At 43.1% G+C, this 13,645-nt stretch overlaps 2 protein-coding genes across 2 annotated transcripts in view; both read left to right on the top strand.

The window, feature by feature from the left end:
• The first annotated feature begins 77 nt into the window (after positions 1-77).
• On the top strand, positions 78-2,079 carry snapin (SNAP associated protein). The gene is made up of 4 exons (XM_080859133.1): positions 78-194; positions 488-534; positions 640-758; positions 1,064-2,079. The coding sequence occupies exons 1-4, from the start codon at positions 79-81 to the stop codon at positions 1,169-1,171; spliced, it is 390 nt and encodes a 129-aa protein (XP_080715259.1). The 5' UTR covers position 78; the 3' UTR covers positions 1,172-2,079.
• A 1,492-nt stretch (positions 2,080-3,571) lies between these two features.
• The window catches only part of smad10a (SMAD family member 10a), a 25,258-nt gene continuing 15,184 nt past the window's right edge, over positions 3,572-13,645 (top strand). Inside the window, exons 1-2 of the mRNA XM_080859081.1 lie at positions 3,572-3,754; positions 6,375-6,615. Of these exons, the coding sequence (XP_080715207.1) occupies positions 6,379-6,615 (237 nt within the window). The 5' untranslated portion in view covers positions 3,572-3,754; positions 6,375-6,378. The remainder of the gene's footprint in view (positions 3,755-6,374; positions 6,616-13,645) is intronic.

Here is a 13,645-nt window from a genome sequence, read left to right as displayed (position 1 = left end):
TGATGACCTGACAGAGGAAAATGGAGTGGTTCACGCTGACGTCAAACATCGCGAGAATCACATGTGCTAGAAGGAAACATGGCGGCGTTAGCAGTAGTTGAAACTCCTTCAGGCAAAGATGTCATAGCAGAAGGTCTTTTTGAACTCTTGAAACCTGCAGTGCAACAGCTCGACCTACATGTGCATTCAGTAAGGTATGTGCAACATTACTGGAATTAGAAACCCGAATTATAGTTGGTCATGTCAAGATTTCGTTGTCATTTTCCAGTTCCGTAAGCTAACCTGCTAGCTGTCATATGACAGATCTCGTGATGCATGAAACCTGGACGAAATATCAGTACTAATAATTTAACGTTTCTCGTGCTTCAACCTCTTTAGTGGAAAAGTACAAATAGATCAATATATAAAATGCTATGTTTTTTGTAAGTATCTATCCATCGCTGTATTTAGGCAACGTTAATCTATGTTGTTTTGTTTTTGCCAATAGAGAGAGCCAAGTGGAGCTTCGAGAGCATATTGACAATTTGGCTACAGGTAGGGTTGATCAACACTGTTCAGTTTCGTGAATGTGCGGTTTTCGGGCTAGCTAGTTTTGTATGCCCCATTGTACACTTCTGAGACACCTCTCCCTTTATTTAGAATTGTGTAGAATCAACGAACACCAGAAGGTGGCGCTCGACTTGGATCCATATGTCAAAAAACTGCTGAATGCGCGACGCAGAGTGGTACTGGTCAACAACATCCTTCAGAATGCACAGGTTTGTGAAATTATTTTATAAGTTTTTGTTTTGTCTTTAACACAGCACAATAACTTCAGCTTTAATGGTTGAAATGTTGTTGTCCAATGCTTAATGTTTTCTTCTCAATTAAAAACCCCTCTTGAAAAAAGTTAAACTGCAATTTAAAATCTTCAGTCTGCACATCATTCTAGCACTATTCCTGCTTATGAGTTTCAAAGTTTTTAAACTCTCAGTTCTTTGGTCATTGCAGACTGTACTCTACAAAGCATCTAACCATGCATGTCAATCACTGTTTGGCCTATCTCCATCATCCTTCTTTACAGGAGCGCTTGCGACGGCTCAACCACAATGTTGCCAAGGAAACGGCACGCAGGAAGACCATGCTAGAGACGTCTGGTGCTTTCACACCTCGCTCTCCCAGCAAGCCCTGATGCAATTTCCCTTCTCACCTCCAAAGACTGAGATTGCACCATAATTACCCTTTCTTGAGTTTGTAAACTCCCCATAGGCTCCTGTGGAGCTCTCTGATGCTTTAGCAAGGTGTGACTTGACATTGCTGGGCCACTAAAGGGCATCTGACACACAGAATTGTGACCCTGGGATTGGTCGCCAGTTTGTATTGTAATGAGATCAGCCACATATTGTCTGGTCACCCGGTCAGGGCATGTGTGGCTGTTAGATGATCATCTTTCAGAAACGGTGTCATAGCTGTTTCAAACTGTATTTCCATGACCTTAGAGATGGCTAAATTATACCTCATCATATGGGATATTATAGTTTGCCACAAGAGGGAGTTGTGAACAACTAAATGCTCTGCTAATGGCTATTGTTATCTCTTGGCAGCTTGTTTAATAATACTGATTATAATACTGATTAACTTAATAATTCAGGTTGTGCATGATGTACAAAAATGTTAAGCCTGTGTCCTATGTGTGTGAAACACTCTTACTTGCACATTAAATACAGCCTTGGTTTGTATAGATTTGTTAACAATGACATTTTCACGTTGTAACCTGGGTTAGACCTCTGTAAAAAGACAATAGTACAAGACTTGACTCACGCATGCATTGTGTGTGTTTCTGGGCAGTGCTCAACAGGCGTGTTTATCTTCAGCTACTCACTCTGCTTTCAAGCTGCCGTTTTTGCTCTCCTGCCTGACATTGATGACTTATAAGTAAGGCATGTGTTTTTACACCATTCCGCCAGGCTTTCGCATGCCTGTGTCCACTTCAGCTGCACAAGTCTTGTTTAAGGTGTGAAGGTACACATGTCAGTAAGGGTAGGAAGATAATGGAGGATGAAGGAGCAGTGATATAAATATTGCACAATAAAAGTATTTCTTGACCGTAAACCTAAAATTTGCAGTGTATATCTTTTTGTAATTCTGGTGCTTTAGCAACTCCTACAGAGTATATCCTGGTATACTACTTTGTGTGAGGAGTGTTCTGCCCTATATACATGTATTAATTAGTAACCCAATGTTGATGAACATAGATAGTGTTGTACTCCTTCCTTTGTTAAGACCAGAGGAAGCTTTGGATGGTGGTCATGTGTCCTTCAACCAGACAACCAGTGCCGGTCAGAGTTTGGTGAGGAAGCCTGATCAAATGTTTAACATTAAAATGTAACTCACTGCCACAACATCTTATTCCAGGCATTTTTCACTGGGTATCCCTTCACCTTGAGTGGTGTAGACAGCCAGGCCGACTGGGTTAATTGAATCAGGGGTAAAATGCGAGGTATGTATGCCTCCAATGTAAATAAAGAATGTTTTGTAAGGAGAGAAGGCCGGGGGCAGCTCAGGGTGACCTCTCGGACCGGGGGAGTAGGGGGAGGTGAGGCCGAGATTTCTGAGCGGGTCGGAGGATGCTCAGACAAAGGCCCAAAAGATGAGGTGGAATTCAAAGACGGCAAAATGATCAAACCAGATGTTATCGGTGGATGAGCGTTTGGGCTATGCTTTTGATGAATTGTAAAGTAGATCTAATCAGTGATTCTGCTCTACACTTCAGGTTGGGCCATGATGAGTGTATTTATTATTCAGGTGTGTGCATGCTGTATGTAGGAAAAAGAGTGAAAATTCATGTGCAATCAGGCAGGTCTGTTAACAAGCAAGACAAGAGTAGTGAATATGATGCCTGTGTGTGTGAATGTGATCAGTTTCCCCTTTTGGGGTGAAATAAGCTTTTTTTGTTGTTGATGAAGGACATGGAGGTCAGGCTCTGGTCTATTATGCAAAGGGTTATTATGTAACACACCCTTGTCTGTTCAGTGTGTTAAAAGAGTTGGCTATTTCCTCGTGAAGACTTTAATTGATTAATGCTGCAGATATGCTACATGATGTGTCCAGATGTGCTCTTTTTTTAATGATGTTCTTACATGGTTTTATTTCATATAGTACTATACCAAAAGGCTTAAAGTAAAAATAAAAAAAACAGCTATAGCTACCATTATCGATTTCTAGAGAACATCTTGCTGAAAATGATCAATCTGCCAAGACCACGAGTGGGCTTCGAACGACTACAGGGTTGAAAGCTGAGAGGGACCAAACGAGGCGGGGTGGGGGTGGGAGTGGGCCGGGCAGGGGGCGGGGTAATCTTGGCGGCGCCACCTTAAAAAAAACAGTCGCGCCGATATGTCAATCCAGACGCGACCCAGACAGACCTCGGCCCGGGGGCCCAGCCGTGAGACCAGCGCTGCAATTGGTTTAGAGGCGCTGTCCCTCTGAGACCGGAATCCCCATTGGCTGAAGCCTGGCGAGACTCTCACACGCACAACGTCTACCCGCTTTTGTTATTGTACTGAGTCCAGGGAGAGAACGAGAGGTTTCGGGAGAGCGAGCAGGATGCACGAGCCGAGACAGCGAGGCTGATAGAGTCTGGTATCGACTTGGATAGAGACAGATAGTTTGGGAGGAGGGGGAAGGAAGGGGATTCGGATAGCCTAGCCACTACCTCACGAGCCCACGTTATCCTTCTACTTCAGATCGGGTCCCACAGCACCCCTACAGATGTGTAAGTAAGAGCGATTTATTCAAATAAGAGGTTTGTTTTTGTCACGACGAGAAGACCAAATAAGAAACTGGGAAGGAGGGGATATTCCCCCTTGTCAAATCCAGACTGGATGCGATAGCCCTTGGCGGAGGTGTGTCCGCCTCTCACATTGTTCGCTTTGATTATACCAGAGACTTTGATAATACACAGTTGTTGGCTGTTGGCTATTTTTTCTGTTATTCTTGACAAAGCCCTGGTCATCTATCGACGGTTGGTAAAGGCACTTACCCTCCCCATAGTCCTTCCGTATGTTTGAATTTGATTTGCCCAGACCATATACATTAAAGTAAAACATCTTGACACAAATGCAATTTTGCAAGTGAATAGTATGTCGTTAAAGACTCGTCTTTGCCCCCAGTCGTAGTTTTCATATTGGGACCTCGTGAAATTAGACGGCAGACTCGATGACGTGATATATCCAAATATGGTAGGCTATCGCTGCATTCGTTTGTCCGCAGTGAAGTAAACAGACCGCACTTTTCTATCTCTCAGAAATGTAATAACAGTTAACCGAACGCAGTTTTCCCTCCGGAGTACAAGACACGCGCGATGAATGAAGTTGTATATGAACTTAACCCTGTCACGATGGGGCTGATCAAATTCAGAGGCTTGTGCACGGGTTCACCTGTTCCACTTCGAATATGAACAGAATGTGTTCTGTGATGCCCAGGATCAGATATCCTGAGGTAGCAGCAATAGACCTAGCTGATCATATTATTCCCACCCTGGTTATAATCTCATTCGATGATGACCCTGAAAATGGTAATCAAGATCATGGTTATCATGTTGTCATGCAAACACATGCATTTTTGTTTGTTTGTTTCTAGTTCCCTATGATTAACAAACCAAACACAGCCTAGGTGGCTGACCCCTGTACGAATGCAGGACGATTCCTGACCAGATCATGAGGAAGACGAGTCCACCGCTATCTAGGAGCGTGGCCTGGTGTTTCAGAAGGAGGCCTGGATTGCCCAGCTCTACTTTAGCCATGTCTCTGCCAGTGATGGCCCTTGGCACACTGTAGCCTAACACAAAATTTAAGATTAAATGTGTGTGTGTCAGTGTGTGTGGACCCTTGCCAACAGCAGTGACGATGAGATGGAGAAGAGTTTGTCCATGATATTATGGGATGTATCGTATCAGATGTCTCCACAGGACTGGGGCAGTCAGCGTTGAAAGAGACACTTCAGCACTCCTGGCAAGCACAGAGACAGGCAGGGGCAGAGAGAAAGACAGATTGCTTAGTGTGCATCACCAAGGCAGGCCATCCACCACCACCAGTCTTAGTTGCAATGACCTTTCGACCCCTACAAATTATAGAAGGGAGTTGAGCGGGTCTTAATACTGGCTATGGACAGTCATACAATACAACTCCTGTATTTGTCTTACCTCTCTTTCCTCCCCACATTTATTCTACCTCTTTATACTTATGCGACTCAGGGGCAATTGTTTGAGGACTGCAGGGAAACCTGTCTTTCTCTTATGAAATGCGTTAGTAACACTCCTCGCTGTTGGTACAAAGTTCAGCATCTCTCAGGACTGCCATACTGTTTGTTAGTTTAATTTTATTTGCTCTCGCATGAACATCTCTGTAACTTGCGTTCACTTGACCAAAATGCTATGGAAGCACGACGAGCGTTCTATGGCAGCAGTACACTTAATTTAAATGCATAGGAGAACAACGTTTAATGGACATTATAGTTCAACTCGTCATTTTTGGACACACCCGGACAAACGGGCTTCAGTGGAAGTCTGTGAGGGATCTGAATGTGTTTTGTGCAGGTGAAAATACCTCGAGGTTGATTGAGGTTTTCATGAATGTTTTTGTCACGCACGGCGCACGGACTATCTGTACAAAAGGGCAGGACTAATTATCATAGCAGGTTTTAGCTGTCAAACTGTCAGACTGAGGACGGCAGTTTAGTCAACCGTAATACGAACGTTATAGGCATGTCACACAGTCAGTTGAGTATTTTTCTCATCATGTACTGTACAGCTTGAAACAACTTTTAATGCAGACTAGTGAATTTGGTAAGCTACGTTTGTTTTGCAAGTTTATTGTTGTGGTAGTATTCAGTGAGCTACCTAGCTTTGATAATGCAATGCTAATTCAAACTATGAAGGCCTAATATTGAGATGGCTACCGATATAGATAACATCGGTTTATGTATTTTTGCTGGTAGAAAATCAGATTAACTGTGCTTCCCCTGTGTTTACAAGCACCAGCCGCAACTGATATGACTCTATAATCTATTCTAAAACGTCTGTGTTCGTATGCTTTATACTCTTATCTATTGTCTTATACGTTACCGCTTCATTCTTATGCCTCTATGAAGGCTACTCCTATGCCTGCCTGTCCTCTTGCTTGCCGCTGGACTCTCACCTCTACTCTTTTGATTTATAGTCTTATACCTCTGCCTACCCCGTATGCCTCTATACTATCTATACGCTGTATGTTAATGCACTCCGCTTCCCCTCTGTATGTGCTCAATGTCTGTCGCTCTTCTCCTTCTCAGTAACCTCTCCATCCCCTATCTCTCTCCATACGTATGTCTCTGACCGATGTGTGTTGGTGTTACAGCAGGATGTCGGTGAACCCCCCCAACAGCAACGACGCGTGCCTGAGCATCGTGCACAGCCTAATGTGCCACCGGCAGGGCGGCGAGAACGAGGGCTTCGCCAAGCGCGCCATCGAGAGCCTGGTCAAGAAGCTGAAGGAGAAGAAGGACGAGCTGGACTCGCTCATCACCGCCATCACCACCAATGGCGTTCACCCCAGCAAGTGCGTCACCATCCAGAGGACGCTCGATGGACGGCTGCAGGTGAGCAACACCGGAACTCCATCTTTCCATTTCAGACTGAAAGTTACACTGTGTCCTTCCAGCTCAACAATAAGTTGCTTTGGATACACTTTAAATGCTAAAGGAATGTATACAATTAAACATTACGATTAAATAATGTTATATCCGTATCATTATCATTATACCATGCTGCTAATCAAATACTCCACACTCAAAGGCATAAAGAGTATGGAATCAGATCAATGCCATAAATATTTTGTAATCTGTAATATAGATTTTGTATCTGTAATATAGATTAAGTATCTGTGAAACCATCTACACTTTCAAAACCTATCTACAGATATGGATTTCAAATACGAAATGTATCTACACTTTCAAAAACTATCTTCACTTTCAAAATCTATTTACAGATACATATTTCAAATACGAAATGTATCTACACTTTCAAAAACTATCTACACTTTCAAAAACTATCTTCACTTTCAAAATCTATCTGCAGATACGGATTTCAGTTACGCATTACGGATTTCTGTTACGAATTACAAAATCTTTTTGGCACTGTTTTTACAGCCTTTCTAAAGAGCCAATCAGAGCTTTTGGCAGATTTTCTAAAGCGCCAATCAACACGTTGTATCCTGTACTGACTAGCCAATCAGCGCTAGCTTGCTGGCAACTGCTGTTCCGCTCATTATTATTCAATACTTATAACCTAAATCTGCCACCGCTCTGCCTACTGTGCCTAGGGAGAGATCTGGGGTCTCCCCCGCATGGTTTGAATAAAATTCGGTGTACGAACGCCTTGGGGGAAGTTTAACAAGCATGCCTTATGTCTGGCCCAAAGGGCTGATGAACACCTGTACTATTTAGTTAATCTTAGGCTCTGGCGATTCAGAGATCGCTTGGGTGCAGAACGCATTGTAACTAAGAAATTGGTCTCGCTTGCTGCCTCCACTGAGACGCTAGAAAACTCGCTTCCACAAAAAATACACAATAAAGAAGACTTCAGAAAATGGTTACAAATAGGCTACCCCAAAGTGCCATGAAAAGAAACGAAAATGACATTGCAAGGTGGTTTTGAAATCAGGCTGGTCATTATCCAGTTGTTGAGGATGCACTTAACGGTATACCCCCACCATCACTTTGCGTGTCTGGAGAACAAGACAATAGCAGTCTGTCTGCTAAATGTTCTCATCGTGATAATGGGTCATATGAATACTGTTCATGGTTAACTTAATAAAATGTGAATAGGAGATCAATCACGAAAATGCTAACGTTAGCTTTCGTTAGCTACCAAAGCAGATCCTAATATCTTCCATACAACGACAGGGATCTTTGAAACAGGTGGAACGAAGTGTGGAGTGCAAACCACTGACTGATTGTGCGTTTTACAATGACTTTATTAACAACTCCAAATATAGGACTTCTTACTTGTGCCATTTCTCGGTCTCTGATCCATGACAGCTGCATACACCGTTTCACTCAACTTTCCCAGTTCCCAGCAAGCTAGCGCTGATTGGCTAGTCAGTACAGGATACAATGTGTTGATTGGCGCTTTAGAAAATCTGCAAAAAGCGCTGATTGGCTCTTTAGAAAGGAAGTTAAGACAGTGCCAAAAAGATTTTGTAATTCGTAACAGAAATCCGTAACTCGTACTTGAAATCCGTAATGCGAACTGAAATCCGTAACTGAAATCCATATCTGCAGATAGATTTTGAAAGTGAAGATAGTTTTTGAAAGTGTAGATAGTTTTTGCAAGTGTAGATAGTTTTTGCAAGTGTAGATACATTTCGTATTTGAAATCCGTATCTGTAAATAGATTTTGAAAGTGAAGATAGTTTTTGGAAGTGTAGATACATTTCGTATTTGAAATCCATATCTGTAGATAGGTTTTGAAAGTGTAGATGGTTTCACTATACAAAATCAATATTACAGATACAAAATCTATATTACAGATTACAAAATATTTTTGACATTGATCTGATTCCATAAAAGAGCTGTAGATTGTCGTTGTAGCCACATATAAATAAGCCTTGAATACTGTGTGCTTAATACTTTTATTATAGTGTATAATTTGTATTTATGTACTTATTTGATCGGGGTGTACTAGAAACGGTCAAATACGTATTGCTACAAGGTACTTGTGTAATATTTACAGGTGCTCATAATGTACTTTAACAGTGATGAAGGTTAGGGTTTGTAACGCGTAACAGCGTGCAATACCATGGGAAGTACATTGTTTACTGAATGTACTATGTTGTACATGCTGAATATTAGAATGGTCTTGTAGTGGATTATTCCTAGTAGTTTGTGTTTAGTCATTTTAGGGTATGTGTGCGGTTGCTTTTGAAATACTGGGCATTCAGAAATGTTGGACATTAATCGTCATTATGTAGAAACACAAGCCACTTGTCATATTTTTGACAGCTGCACTGTCTGGATTGGTCTTGCACACCATGGGAACTTGGCCTAGTGCACATGATCAAGTACAAACGACAACTACCCAATAACAGTAGCTGAGTTAGGTTAGGAGTTGAGTTAGGTTTGCATCCTTTCATTGTGTGTGAGGATTTTCTATCCAAGTCTGGATGTTTCTGGCATTGTTATTAACCCCCTAAATATGACAATGCCATTGATTTTAATACATTGAAGCTGATGTTTGGAGCAGTGCAACATTGCAGCTGCAGTACCATGAGCACTGCTGTCACAAGGACACTGAAATGTCAAACTCGGAGAGTCTTATGTGGGAAACCTTAAAGGGTTAACACTGTTTGCAGTGTTAAAATGAAAACTCTTTTTGGCAGAGCCTGGAGTGTGTCTGCAAAGTGCAAGAGGCTATAGAGGACTTTTATAACCAGGAGAGCCTTCTAAGATTCTGCACAGATTCCACTGACCCTGAATGAAAAAAGTTCCTGTGAGGCCAAGGCTACCTCTGTGGTCTGGTGACATGGCACCACTCACCACTCAAGCCTCCGCCATTACACTGGGTGTGTGAAAAACTACTCCGTCCTTCAGTGGGCCAGAGTGGTGGCGGGGTGGGGGGGGGGGGGGGGGGGGTGGGGGGGTATTATTATTGTTGCTAATGCCACAGGGCAACACATGGTTTTCTCCGAGCCTCAGCGCCAGTGCCAAACAGAAGTCCTGCTCTGGGATGGGGCCAGTCAGACAGGCCTGCCAACGCTGGCAAGCATCGGACCAGGGGACAGCACCCTCTCAGAGCAGAACCCTCTCACAGGGAAACCCCTCAGACCGTCATGGACAGGGGGATAGGAGGGAGAGAGAGAAAGAAAGAGAGGAAGGGAGGGAGGGAGGGATGGAGAGAGCCAGAGAGAGGAGGAGAAAGGCAGGGAAAGAAAGAGGGAGAGAGGGAATAGGAAGAGCAAGAGAGAGAGGGTAGGATAAAGAGAGGGAGCGAAAAAGATGAGTATGGAGTCCCCCACATCTTCCCCACCATTTCTAGTGAAGAGAAAGGGATAAAGAGAGAATGAGAGAGAGAGAGAATAAGAGAGATAGGGATAGTCAGAGAATGACCAGGAGAGAGAGATAAAGGGATAGAGAAAGAATGAGCAGGAGAGAGAGAGAGAGAGAAGGGGATAGAGAGAGAATTAGCAGAAGAGAGAAAGGGATAGAGAGAGAATGAGCAGGAGAGAGAGAAGGGGATAGACAGAGAATGAGCAGGAGGGAGAGAAAGGGATAGAGAGAGAATGAGCAGGAGAGAGAAAGGGAAGGGTATAGAGAGAATGAGCAGGAGAGAGAAATGTATAGAGAGAGAATGAGCAGGAGAGAGAGAAAGGGATAGAGAGAGAATAAGCAGGAGAGAGAGATAAAGGGATCGAGAGAGAATGAGCAGGAGAGAGAGAGAGAAGGGGAGAGAATGAAGCTTGTGAAGGTTGTTTTGTCTACCGAACAGGAAAGGGGCTGGCTTACATTGCGCCTGTCTAGGTATCTCTCTCTTTCTCTCTCTCTCTCTCACTCTATCTCTCACTCTCTCTCTCTCTTTTTTCTCTCTCTTTCTCTATCATTCTCTCTAAGTTCCAGTTGCATTGTTTACTAAATCTAAATCTTTGTTTAATTATTAGGTAAAGAGGGAGTGTGTGCGACTGTGTATGTGTCTTTGCATGTGTCTTCAAGTATATATTTGTGGGTGTGTCCGTATCTGTGTGTTAGTGAAAACAGACAAGTGTATGTGTGTGCAAGTAAATATTCGTGTGTGTGTGTGTCCGTGATTGCCTGTGTGCGTGTGTAGGCCAATTCTGGCCATTTAGATGCCCTAATCGGAATTGATTGTGGTTCCCCCTCCAAACATTAAACATTATAATAGTTATTCGTTAATGATAATGTAACCCAATAACATTAAACATTATAATAGTTATTTGTTAATAATAATGTAACCTGAAAACATTAAACATTATAATAGTTATTCTTTAATACTATTGTAACCCAATAACATTAAACATTATAATAGTTATTCTTTAATAATAATGTGGACCAATAGCAGAAACAAGTCATGCAAATGTGAATGCAAACAACAAAAGCAAATAAATGTATGATGCCCATCCTGTACAGGCTATAGATACAGTATTATCTCCCTTATGGATCCTGTAGGCTAATGTCCCAGCTGCTGACTCTGGTTGCCTTCCCACCATCATTTTCTCAAATTGTAGCCTATAGCCATCATATTATCACTATGAGGGTTGTCAGGCACAATCAAAACAAACCACATGGAGAGAGGAAGGGGCACCACAATCCTTCATGTTATTACTGCGGTAATATATAGAGTGCACAGCCTATATTGGTTTAATGGTGTGGTAGTCCGACAAGTAGATAGTAGTGCACCCTGCCTGTATGCAGCGGTGGCACTGTGTTTGCATGTCTGCAAGTTAATCTGTGTGTGTGTGTCTGTGTGTGTGTGTGTGTGTGTGAGAGAGAGAGTTAATTTAATCCAGTGTCTGAGCTAGAGCTAGACTGTTGAGTGAAGACATCAAATCTCACCTTTTGTGACCTTCTATGGAGAGAGAGGAGAGAGCGAAGGAGAGATTGAGGGAAAGCAGGAGACTTGGGGTGAGAGAGAGGGAGGAGAAGAGAAAGGGAAGAGGGGGGAGTAGAAAGAAGGAGAATGGGAATGAAACTGCTGATTAAGGTAGTTTTCAAACACATTTGTTCTTATCTCTCTTTCTCTCTCTCTCTCTCTCTCTCTCGCTCGCTCTCTCTGTCGTCCCCCATTTTCTCTTGCTGTGATACAGGCTCACATAAATGCCCTTTAGAGGGAATTAATTCATCGAGAGCAAAACCACAGCTGAAGGCTAAAGTTAACATTAGTATCAGTGTCTCATTCGGCTACTGTCCTTTCTCTACCTCCCGCTAGCTCTTTCCCCTCCTCCATTACTCTCTCTTTCCCCCCATCATCTGTCTCTCCCTTTTTTGTCCTCCCTGTTCCTCGTGTCTCACTCTTTTTTTCCAACCTCTCCTTCATGCCTCGCTCTCTCCCTATCTCTCTCTCCCCTCTCTCTTACTGTCTGTCCTTAAACTCTTTCTCTCCCTTTCTCTCTCTCTCTCTCGCTCTCTCTCTCTCTCCCTCCCCCTCTCTCTTACTGTCTGTTCCTAAACTCTTCCTCTCTCTCTCTCTCCCTCTCTCTTTCTCCCCCCTCTCTTACTGTCTGTCCTTAAACTCTCCCTCCCCCTTGCCTTTCTAGCTCTCTCTCTCTTTCTTTCTCCCCCCCACTCTCTCTGTAGTCTGTCTCTGCGTTTAAATGGCAGTAGCAGCTGGATTAGCCACTGTAATGAAGTGCTTTGAGAGACTCTAAAATCTGGCCATTTAACAGGGAGGATCAGAGCACACTTACACACACACACACACACACACACTCACACTCACACCAGTATACACACACGCACACACTCACTCACAGACAGATACACACACCCTCACACCGGCATACACACACCCACTCACACACACACACACACACACACACACACACACACACACTCACACACACACTCACACACACAGTCACACGCTCACAGACAGAAACACAAACACACTCACACTAGCATACACACACTCACTCACACACTCTCACACAAGCATACACGCACCCTCACTGACCCATACACACTTTCTTCTTTGTGCTCGGCCTAGGCAGAAGTGGTGTGAGCAGCTGTGAAGGCCATTACTGTTGCAGTGGTGCTGTACCTGTGACCTTGTGTCCTCTAGGCTCCTCTAGCTCTGCACAGCACTAGCATGGCTGACTCTTAGGACGAAGGGATGCACCAATTAACTTCTGGCTTAATTTGTCCCTCGTTCTGTGCTCCTTCTTTGTCTCCCTCTCTTTTCGTCCATCCTTTCTGTCGATGTTTTTCTGTCTATCTGTATGTGTCCCCTATATGCCCCCCATGGCTGTCTTTCTCTCACTTTCTGTCTGTCTCTGTCTCTCTATCGCTATGTCTGTCTGTCTGTCTGTCTTTCTGTCTCACTTTGTCTACCACTCTCTGTCTCCCTGTTGCTCTCTCTCTCTCTCTCTCTCTGTCTATGTCTATGTCTATGTCTATGTCTATGTCTATGTCTATGTCTATGTCTGTCTATGTCTGTCTATGTCTATGTCTGTCTATGTCTATGTCTATGTCTATGTCTATGTCTATGTCTATGTCTATGTCTGTCTATGTCTATGTCTATGTCTATGTCTATGTCTATGTCTATGTCTATGTCTATGTCTGTCTATGTCTATGTCTATGTCTATGTCTATGTCTATGTCTATGTCTATGTCTGTCTATGTCTATGTCTATGTCTATGTCTATGTCTATGTCTGTCTATGTCTATGTCTATGTCTATGTCTATGTCTATGTCTATGTCTATGTCTATGTCTATGTCTATGTCTATGTCTGTCTATGTCTATGTCTATGTCTATGTCTATGTCTATGTCTATGTCTGTCTATGTCTATGTCTATGTCTATGTCTATGTCTGTCTATGTCTATGTCTGTCTATGTCTATGTCTATGTCTATGTCTATGTCTATGTCTATGTCTATGTCTATGTCTATGTCTATGTCTATGT

This window comes from Sprattus sprattus (assembly GCF_963457725.1).
Source record: "Sprattus sprattus genome assembly, chromosome: 20".
In the NCBI taxonomy this organism is placed as follows: domain Eukaryota; kingdom Metazoa; phylum Chordata; class Actinopteri; order Clupeiformes; family Clupeidae; genus Sprattus; species Sprattus sprattus.
Note: the sequence above shows the minus strand (reverse complement) of the source record. Positions and strands in the feature narration are given on the sequence as shown.

Bases quoted from the DNA above. Each gene is read 5' to 3' on its own strand.
- snapin (XM_080859133.1), top strand. From the start codon at position 79: ATGGCGGCGTTAGCAGTAGTTGAAACTCCTTCAGGCAAAGATGTCATA. The intron at 195-487 runs GTATGTGCAACA...TTTTGCCAATAG, and splicing joins CTACATGTGCATTCAGTAAG to AGAGAGCCAAGTGGAGCTTC. The intron at 759-1,063 runs GTTTGTGAAATT...CCTTCTTTACAG, and splicing joins ACATCCTTCAGAATGCACAG to GAGCGCTTGCGACGGCTCAA.